Source organism: Rhinolophus ferrumequinum, chromosome 6, assembly GCF_004115265.2.
Source record: "Rhinolophus ferrumequinum isolate MPI-CBG mRhiFer1 chromosome 6, mRhiFer1_v1.p, whole genome shotgun sequence".
In the NCBI taxonomy this organism is placed as follows: domain Eukaryota; kingdom Metazoa; phylum Chordata; class Mammalia; order Chiroptera; family Rhinolophidae; genus Rhinolophus; species Rhinolophus ferrumequinum.
In genome coordinates, this window is record NC_046289.1 from 48,187,974 (window position 1) to 48,198,575 (window position 10,602).

The window sequence follows — 10,602 nt, forward strand, 5'->3', positions numbered from 1 at the left end:
ATATTTAATATTCCATCTGGGTTCACACTTATGAACATAGAATGTTTAAAATGTTCTTTCTTGCTTTTTCATTTTAAGTATATTTTTTCATGTTCATAGAAATGCTTAATTCTTAATTCTTGCACTAACATCTATTGAGGTAACCTTATATTGTGCATTTAATCATTCCCAGTCCTGGACATTAATTTGTTTCTGTTACTTCAATAACAGTAATAATGCTGTGATAAACATTGTTCTACACATTGCTTTTTCATATCTTGTATTATTTCCTTAGAATTTACTTGAAAAAGTTAAATGCTTTTGCTAAATATTGTAAATTCTTCAAGTTGCATTTTGGGAAGGGAGAGTGAATATTTTATTAACTAATCTGGTTTCCTGCTGCCATCAGTGACTGAATATCTTAATCTGAATCTCAGAGTGTAGTGGATTCTTAGTAGTGCTGAAAACAAGGTTTCTATAATGTATTATGATGATAAATCATACTTTAAGAGCTTTCAATCGTTTAAAGATAGCAACAGCCTGATAACAAATGAAAATGCATAAAAGATGGGAAGTGGGTTGTATTTCTTGTACAGTTCATCTTAAATCTAAATATTTTAACATATTTACATTTCAAAGCTGAAAATAAGTGTACTACTAAATAATTATATTCATTTCTCATTTTCTCTTTATTAAAGGAATTAACTTATAAATGTCAAAAGATTTTGTTTAGCTAATTCATGCAGGCAAGATGTAAAACAAGTGACTGTTAAACTCCACTTCTCTCTGAGACTCATTCTGAAGACGAGACCCCAGTTCTTTGGGGATTTATCTTTGTTCATGGCCTTTCATAATTGTAAAAGAATGACTGGGAATCAAGGACCTTTAAAAAATATGTATTTAAACATTGAAATAATAAGTGTGCTTTCTTTGCTTGTGATTATTATTGATTATATTATCTTTTTCGTACTATTGGTGTTGTATTCTTGGTTATAAAATGTTAAGGTCTTATTCATTATTTATTAGTTTATGTTCTGTGTTTTCACATATCTGATCTTTAATCATGCATTATAGATAATGTCAATATTTCATTAGCATTCATTATAAAAATAACTATTTTGTGGTTTTTAATGTGTTGACTAATTCAAGTCACAATAGTTTTGAGATAGTTAGGAAAGGAAATAGATGTATTTTAATGTATTACTATTTATACTTGAATTATTTTATGCTTGTAATTGTCTTTAGCAATAAATTGTACCAGCTATTTGAAAACTTAAAATTCATGTTTGTATTAATATTATCATTTAATTTTATTTTCTATCAGGAGCATAATTTGATACATACATATACTTCTCATGCATGTTTAATCTATTAGATTAAATACTCAAAAACATTAAATATCAGTTATCTTGGATTTTATTATGTATATCTACTTCTGTGTAAAATCAGTGGTTCTTAACTGTTGAGAAGGATCACAGACCCTTTAAAAAAATCTGATGTAAAATATGAACCATCCTGTGAAAGAAGTTACAGAACCACATTTTCAAAATTTTATATTTTATTTTGGTGGTTCATAGCCCTCCCAAGGTGCTTCCATGGACCACAGGTTAAGAACCCCTATAATGTTAATGTTCCAGTTTTATATTAGCATATTTCATATTCTCATGAATGAAAATGTGACTATTTCTAGTAGATATTCTAAAATTTCTAAGTTATCACAGATTGAAATATATTTTACTAGAAGATCACTTCGTAAGCATTTAATACTAATTTGTCTTTTAAGGCACACTGGGAGGTCATTTGCAAACATGCTAGGAATGTTTTTCTGGCTTCATGTGCGAATACGTAGAAGTGTGCTTTTGTTTCTAACGATATTTCTCCTAACTAGCATTGCTATTATAATTAGCTAACATAGTATTACAAATACTATTTGGATGCATATACTACCCAAATCTTTAATCGTGTTTTTTTTTTTTTTTTTCAGAATCATATCAAAAAGTTAGAAGGAGAGACTTACCAATACCACTGCACTATTTCTGGAAACAAGAGGACAATCCTTATGGTTACAAATAGGTATTAATAACTTCAAATGAAATTTTCTCAGTTGCAAATTATATAGATCTTAAGAATTTTGAAGACTAAAATGGCAGAGGATGTGGAGAACTACTTTCCAACTGCAAAATGTTTATTTCATAGAATCATAAAAACACAGATCTGGATTGGTCCTTTGATTTTTTTAAATTTTTAAATTTTTTTATTTGGGAACTGTGTGTGTTTCCAGGACCCATCAGCTCCAAGTAAAGTCGTTGTTTTCAATCTAGTTGTGGTTGGCGCAGCTCACTGGCCCATGTGGGAGTCGAACTGGCGACCTTGGTGTTATGAGCACTGCGCTCTAACCAACTGAGCCAACCGGCTGCCCTGGATAGGTCCTTTGAGATCATCTGTTCTGATCCTCTCATTTTGGTGATGCTGAAACTGAGATTCAGCGTGGTTTAGGAGCTTATCCAAGTTACACAAGTACTAAGAGATGGAATCTAGAATAGACTTCATAAGTGCAATAGTGGTACCATTATATATGAATTATAAATCCAGTTATGGAGGGTGAATTCATGAATCACTTTTTCTCACTATGTTTTATTTTGGATGATTTAGCTACTTTTTTAAAAGGATCATATTATTTCTGTATTTTTTTTTCTTTTCAATTTTTCCTAAGTATTTTGGCAATGGTAGGCAATTTTTCCAAATACAAGAACTTCAACTAAACTACTATGTTTTTTTACCTGATATTTACCCTACATCACTTATTCCAAAATGACAATTAAAGATTAATAATTTTCAGAATTTTCTAAGTTACTTATTTTTCTAGGACTAAGGCAGAGTAATTATAGTAGGCAAAGTCTGTATTAGGTTTCTTGCTACTGCATTTAAATATATTTGGATGGGAAGGAGAGAAAGGAAAGCTAAAATGACAGGACTCAGACTTAAACCTACAAGCCTTTTTAAAGAGAGAGTTAACTAGTCAGCTGATCTGCCAATTAATTAAGAAATGAAAATACTCACAAAACAATCTAAAAAGCAGTTTTTGCGGATTTGACAAGTAATCATTTATTTTTATAATTTTATATTCATAAGATTAGACCAAATCAGTGTTTATTTGTATTATATATTGTACTTAGCTGCAATAAGTGTGTTAATTCATTTTAAAATTGTGTACCTTTTATGTAATTCAACACTAGAAATCAGGTGTTTTTTTGTTTGTTTTTGGTAATACTTAATATCTTGGTACTTGTTTGATTAGGCATTTTGTGGGAATATTACTGTACATATTAATACATTATACATTTGGGTTTTCTTCAAGTAAATGGAAAAATCATGATAATTTTAAATCTATTCACTTATAGAGCTTTTCAGGAGGCAATTAGGAAAATAATATTCCTGACCAGTATAATGACTTAGTCTCCTTGTAGCTTTACTAGACTCTTTCTAACAAGAATTTCTTTGAAATAGTTATCATTATGCTGATCTGTTTGACCTTTAATATTACATAAAAATAGCATTTCTTCCAAAATTAGCATTTAAAAAAATTAACTCTTTTATTGCTAAAGTTATGTTTATTCATTGTAGAGAATATAGATCATAGATCGGGAGTCAACAAAATTTCTTTAAAGGGCCAAATAATAAATATTTAGGCTTCAAGGGCCAGCTCATGTTTCCCATCTGTACTCAACTTTGCCCTTGTAGTAGGAAAACAGCCTTGAACAATATGTAAATGAATGGGGTGGCTGTGTTCCAGTAAAATTTTATTTATTAAAACAGGTCGTAGTTTGCCCACCCGTGATACAGATAAGAATTAAGAAGCTGAAAATAACTAAAGCTGTAGTTGACCTAGTACAGAGCTGGTTAGTACTTTTTGTCTGAATGTAATTATTAGTAGCTATCCCTTTCTTAAAAATGTTCTGCTTTGAATGATAAATTATATGATAACTGCTACAAAGTAGCCTTTAATAGCAATCCTGTCATCCAGATATATGAGCTGGTACATCAGATTTTTGCAGTATATGTATTTTATAAAAACTATATACAAAAAATGCAGTATGTACATTTAATTAACCTAGGTTTTTCACCTAACAGTATATTGTGATCATCTTCCCAAGCCATTAAATATTCTTTGACATGATTCTTAATGACTACATAGTATTATATTTATGGATATGCTATAATTAATTTATTTAAATGATGCCTAACTTTTTGACATTTAATTTTCTCCATATCAATGTAGTAGTATTATAAACACGTTTGCAGCTAAGTATTTTTTTTCCTATAGTTATTTCCTTAGTATAAATACTTAACAGTGGGATTGCTGATTTAAAAGTTGTGAAGCTTTTTGAGGTCCTTTCTAAATTGCCAAGCTGTTTTATCAGAAAGATTGTATCAGTGTTACACATACAATTAACAAAATATGGGAGTGTCCTTTCTCCTGTTTTGCTAAGACTAGGTGTACGCATTTAAAAGTTTTTGTTTTTGTAAACTTAATGGATAGAAAATAATTGTTTTGTTTTAATTAGCATTTACTTGATTGCTAATGAGTATGAACATTTTAATATATTCATCATTCACTTATGTTTTCTATTCTGTGACTTGCTTGTTCATATCATTTTTTCATTTTTAAGAGCATTATATAAATTAATGATATTAGCCCTTTTTACTCAATGTATTATTAACATTTTAATGATTATTTATTGAGTTTTTTTAATATATAGGGCTTTTAATTTTTCCATGTTGAAATTCATCCAAAATTTAGTCTCAGTATTTTTTCTTATCAGGTATTAGAAACAAAATACGAGTTCTCATGACCTAAATTTATTAGACTGCAGCTCTACTAGTTAGTCCTAACGCCTACCTAATACTTTATTTTAGTAATCTTCATTAGGAAATTGTTCTCTGAGCAGACTTTTTTTTTTTTTTTTTTAACCATCTGCCTTAGTCTGTTTGGGCTGCTATTCCAAAAATATCTTAGACAGGTGGCTTAAACAACAAACTTATTTCTCACAGTTCTGGAAACTGGGAAATCCAAGGTCAAAGTGCTGCAGGTTGTGTCTGGTGAGGGCCCACTTCCTGATTCATTGATGGTTCTTCTTCCTGTGTCCGCACATGGAAAAAAGTGCAATGGAGCTTTCTCAGGCCTTGTTATAAGAACACTAAATCCATTCATGAGGGCTCTATCCTCATGACCTAATCACCTCCCAAAGCCCCAGCTCCAGACACCATCACATTGGGGGTTAGGGCTCAACATAGGCTTGTAAACAAGGAGTAATGTGATGAAGTTTGTCGTTTAGAAAGATCTCTGGCAGTAGTTTGGATGCTGGATTGGAGGAGGATCAGAATGGAGGCAAGGAGGCCAGCAGGAGATTATCTTGGTGTTCTAATGCTGCACAACAAATTACCATAAAATTTGCAGCGTTTTTAAGCAACACAGATTTATTGTCTCAGGGTTTCTGCGCATCTGGAGTTGGGTACAATATGGCTGGATTCTCTGCTCAGAGTTTCACAAGGCTGAAATCAAGGTGTTAGCTTTTTTTCTGGAAACTCTTGGGAAGAATCCTCTTCCAAGCTCATTTAATATTGTTGGCATAATTCAGTTCTTTGCAGTTGAAGGACCAGACCCTGTTTCCTCGATCTCTGTCAGCCTGGGAGTTGCCCTCACCTCCTAGAGCCTGTTTGCATTCCTTGGCTCTCTCCAACTTCAAAATCAGCAACAGCACTCTGAATCTCTGACTTCTCTGTCTCTAACCAAGATTTAAATGGTCTGGCCCACCAGATAAATTTTTTTCTTAAAGTCACCTGCGCCTTATAACAAAGCCTAATCGTGGGGTGAAATCTGTCATATTCATCCTCCTGGGGATTACGCAGAGCCATATGCCAGAGGATGAAGAATGTTGGGAGCCATCTTAGAATTCTGCCCACCACAGAGACTGTGGCTATTATGCTGATAGGAAGTGGTGAGGACCAAAACTGAAAGAATGAGGATAGAGAGAAGGGGGCAATTTAAGAAACCAGGCTTGGTGACTGATTGAATGTGGAAGAGACAGGAATAAGAAAACTTGCTGGTTTTTGGCTTGTGTACCAAAGTGGGGTGGTATTACCAATTACACTAATTTGACGGAAAAGATGACGATTTTTTTAGTTGTTTTTGAATTGACTGACCGATGTAGCTTTGAGTTACCAAAGTAGAGATACCTTGGTAGTCAGAGAGACAGATATAGACCACTGGTGTTTGGATAAAGATTTGGAGTTCACATCTTGTAGAATGTGTCCAATAGAAGATGACTAAGATTTGAACTCTGGTAAATACGGAAGAAGAAAATGAAGGCGATTTAAGGTGGTAGAAGAACAATAGTATTTGGTGTGGTCAAGAGAGGGGCGAGTTTTAAGACAATTGGAATGGCAACTTGCATTTAACACAGTGATTTGTAATAGGTATCTTTAACTCTTAGCTCTAGCATCTGATTCTGTACTGATGCAGGAGGGGGAGGGAGTGGAACCCAGTTCCTACAGACTGTTGGCAATGTGTAGGAGTTTTGAAGGTTGTCAGAATGATTGGAGGACACTTATTAGGCTGGGCTTAGGGATGCTGAGCTTCCTACAGTGCACAACACAGTCCCAAACAAGCCCCAAATTTCAATAGCACCTCTGCTGAGAAATACAGTGCCACGGGCCTATTTTGGTCCCCTCACTCCAGTGGTCACCAAGTTCATTTAACTCTACCTTCTAAACATCTGGAATCTAGCTCTTTTTTCCTTTCCACAGCCACTGCCTTAACTGAGGCTCTCACTGTTTCCTGATTAGACTATTCAAATAATTTCCTACCTTGATTATTTTCTCCACCTCTTTTCCATGATGGCTACAGCCATGACTCTAAAAAAAACTTTAATATGTCATTTCCCATTGCCTGTAGGTTACAGTCAAAATTTCTTAAAATGGCAAAAAAAGAAAAAAAGAAATTCAAGATCTGGCACTCAACTATTTTCTCACCTCTGTATATATCTGGTACTCCATCTGCAGACCACTTTCCTCAAATAAATCTTCCCTTTGTACCCCTATATATGCCAACGCACAGTTCCCTTTGTCTGGACTTTCCCTTTCCCATCTAGAGAACTTCCTTTCAAGAATCAGCTCTTATGCCACCTACTTAACCAATACAATCAGTCCCTCTCTCCTGTGCTGTAAAATTTTTTCCACACACTCTGCTATTGCACTTATCTGTGCATTTATTTATTTATATGTTTCTTTCCCCTCCTAGTCTCTGAGTACTTCTCAAGCAGAAACCCTATCTTCTTTGTTTTCTCCAGCACCCTAGAGATCTGTAGAATTAACAGTTCTTCTACTTTCCTAGTTTTGCTTTCTGTTAGAAAAACTTTAGAGTCAAGTATAGATATATCAGTAATTAATCTGAATCACACACTGGGAAATCAATGTGGATACCTTTTAAGGATTCTGTTATTTTTTTATTGCTAGTGAGTAAAATAGAGACTTCCTCTCTGATATAGTACATTAGTGTTAAAGTGTTCAAACCTGATATTTAGTGGGCCTAGTGTGAATCTTGGCTGACATTTGAGGTCTGTGACATTTCCTGCATATTCTTTTATGACTGGAAGGCATAAATGATTGACAGTAAAGAGCAATTAATATTCCAAGTAAGACATTTTTCAGGAGCTTCTGCCTTTCCTGCTTCCCAGATGAGAGTACATCCTGTTTCTATGCGTTTCAAAGATGATTTCAGCGTTTTGTTCATTTTCAAAAAAAAATGACACTTTTGTGAATTTTGCAAGATTGGCAGAAGTGAATTTTTGAAAATCTGCTTTGTTAAATGATAGATGCCATATTTGCTCTTGATTTGATAGTTATCTAGACATTTTTTTTTATGTGAAACTTTTATGTGAAACATACTATTCTGAATGCCAGGTTATATTGTTTAGTGAGCGAATACTACCTCTGCCATCCAGCAGAGCAAAATATTGGAGGTAATCAATAACTGTCTTTATCACTACCTGTATATTTTTGTTTCCTTTTGCAAACCAGGCGAGTGTTGTGTATAAAGGAAGTTGAAATCCTCAACCTTATGTCCATAGACTGGCAGTGTCCTTTTGAAGATTTTGTATTTCCTCCTAGTGTCAGTGGAAATCTGCTAAACATTTCAGTTAAGGTAAGAAAACATGACTCAGTTTTGAGCCAAGAATTTGTTAAATGAGTGGAAACCAGTGCTTTTTGACTCTGTTTTACAGTTAACGACACAAAACGTTGGAAGGATTGTTATTATTTACTGAAATGTAAGGAAAGATGTAATCAATTTATTTGGGTACTGTACTGTATTTTCTGACCCTCCTTGATTGCATTGAGTGAAATGTCGGTTCTATCACTGAAAGAATTAGGATGCTGATACTTCCTTTTTAGCAGAATAAAGCATTAGTAAATAGAAGGTTTTTTTTAACTTATCTGTGCTATAACATAGATAACATAGATATATATGTTAACACATAACATAGATAAGTGTTATCTGTGTTAAATTAATTATAGCAAAATAAGTATCCATGTGAAGTTAAAAAATACTTCTGGAAAGATTCCCCTTTTAAGGCTTTTAGGAGATTATTATAGATATTGTCTAAAACACTCATGTTTTATAATATTTGGCATTTACAGAATGCTAATACAATATAAGTATATAATAATACTTTCATGTCTTTCTTCCCTGCCATTTTCTAAGGCAAAACTTTTAATTACATAGCAGTTAATTAGCAAAAATGATACCCCTTCTTTTGCTTAGTTCTCAGACTCACTTTAATTTGAAATATATAATTTTTATTATATATATGTATATTATAAATTTATTTTTATCTCTTTAAAAAACTAAAAATTGTCATTCTAAAACTAGTAATTTCTATAGTATATTTTTTCCTAAATAATAATGATGTTATCTCTATTATTAAAACTATCTGAAAAACATTTATCATAAAATTTAATAATTAGAAATGCAAGTACTATTATTTTTTAGTTTGTTTTCTTTTCATAGAAGTTTATAAATAAAACTATTCCATTTTGTATTTCAGCCTTACCTCTTTGTAGAGTGTCAAAATTTTTAAGAGTGCCTTAGTATATAAAATATAGTTTTCAAGCTAGGAAAGACTGTGTCACTATGCATATATATTATAGTTTCCTCAGTTACCACTTTTTTTTCACATTAGTGGTGAAAATTGACTCAATGTAGTTTATATTATATAAGAATTTTATCAGCCAGGGAAATGAATGAAGGGTTTTTTGATTTGTCAGATGTGATGAGTTATCAAGTGGTGTTTCTGTAGGCTATTTATCATAGCTTGCAAAAAGCCATTATTTTATACAGATAGATGTATATTCATCAAGTTTCATAAATTCTAACAACTCACATACGGAACCACTGTTCTTGTACTAAAATGATTTATTTCTTATCATACCTGACTATGTGTATTTGGTTAGTCTATGGGTTATAAAAGAGAGTTGACATTTAAACATTGAATTAAAGGTGATGTTTTTTTTTTTCTTCCCCAGAATAATTTTTCTGTCATTGTTTCTTTTGAAATAGGATCAGGGTCTATTCCACACAAAAAACAGTGCCAGTCAAACCTGTCTCCGGAAAATTTACCTGCAGGATCCCACCACAGCAGAGGTAAACAACTTATTTTAAAGAATGTCCCCTCAGTTTTTTAGCTGAAAGATTTTTCAAAAATCTGTTATAATTAACAAAATAATATACTGTGTGCTTAGTAGATCAGAGGAGTGTCATTTTGCATTACATGTATGGACTGTGTATTCTTGTTCTTAGCTATTGGAACTGTGTCGAAAGTTCCAACTCTTGCTTTTGAACCTTTTTCCTCCACCAAATTAGCCTGTACTTCTCTTTACCATTTATAATAAACATTTTATTTTACAGAGAGCATGTCATGCCATTGAGGACGCACAGTCGATGAGACACCAGCAAAAACTGATGAAGCAATCATCACTGAAACTTCTCAGGCCCCAAATACCATTTTAATCACAGATCTAAGGGGCTGCTACTGGGAGAAAACCCAGTCATCAGTCTTGTCTATAAATCAGTGTTTATCTTACTAAAGAGACTTTTTCAAGCAATCTTTAGTTTTAGAACTTTTGTCTAGAATAGCTTATATTGGGTTTTCCATTTTTCCCCCTTTAGTTTTGACTCTAATTTTGTAACCACGTGTAAGTAATCCACTCTACACTGCCACCTGTATGGATCAAACCCTCAAAGAAATATCATTTTAAACTCAGAGTGAAATTTTCATTAATGTTAAAATTGTGAAGCGAAGGGGTATAGGCTTGTTTTTAATTAAAGTCCTTACTGAAGAATAAGAAAGGAGCTTAGAAAGAGTAATATTGTTTGAGAGGTTTTGGACAAACCTTTGAACAAATATTGGATATTTTGTTTAAGGGTAATTTGTTCAATAACTGAACAGAGAGTAACATTTTTGGTAAACTAGGTAATTTACTGAAGAAAAGCCACTAAAGAGAGAGATGACATTTCCTATTTTCTTTTCCGAAAACATATTTCTCCTAATAAAAACATGTTTTACT

The 10,602-nt window shown here is 32.7% G+C and overlaps 1 protein-coding gene across 2 annotated transcripts in view; it reads left to right on the top strand.

Moving 5' to 3' along the window:
- The window catches only part of VPS13C (vacuolar protein sorting 13 homolog C), a 164,793-nt gene extending 154,490 nt beyond the window's left edge, over window positions 1-10,303 (top strand). For both annotated transcript variants that reach the window (XM_033107370.1, XM_033107371.1), the window contains 4 exons: window positions 1,964-2,052; window positions 8,059-8,182; window positions 9,596-9,679; window positions 9,944-10,303. In XM_033107370.1, coding sequence (XP_032963261.1) covers window positions 1,964-2,052; window positions 8,059-8,182; window positions 9,596-9,679; window positions 9,944-10,045 — 399 coding nt within the window. In that variant the 3' untranslated portion in view covers window positions 10,046-10,303. The remainder of the gene's footprint in view (window positions 1-1,963; window positions 2,053-8,058; window positions 8,183-9,595; window positions 9,680-9,943) is intronic.
- The last annotated feature ends 299 nt before the right edge of the window (window positions 10,304-10,602 follow it).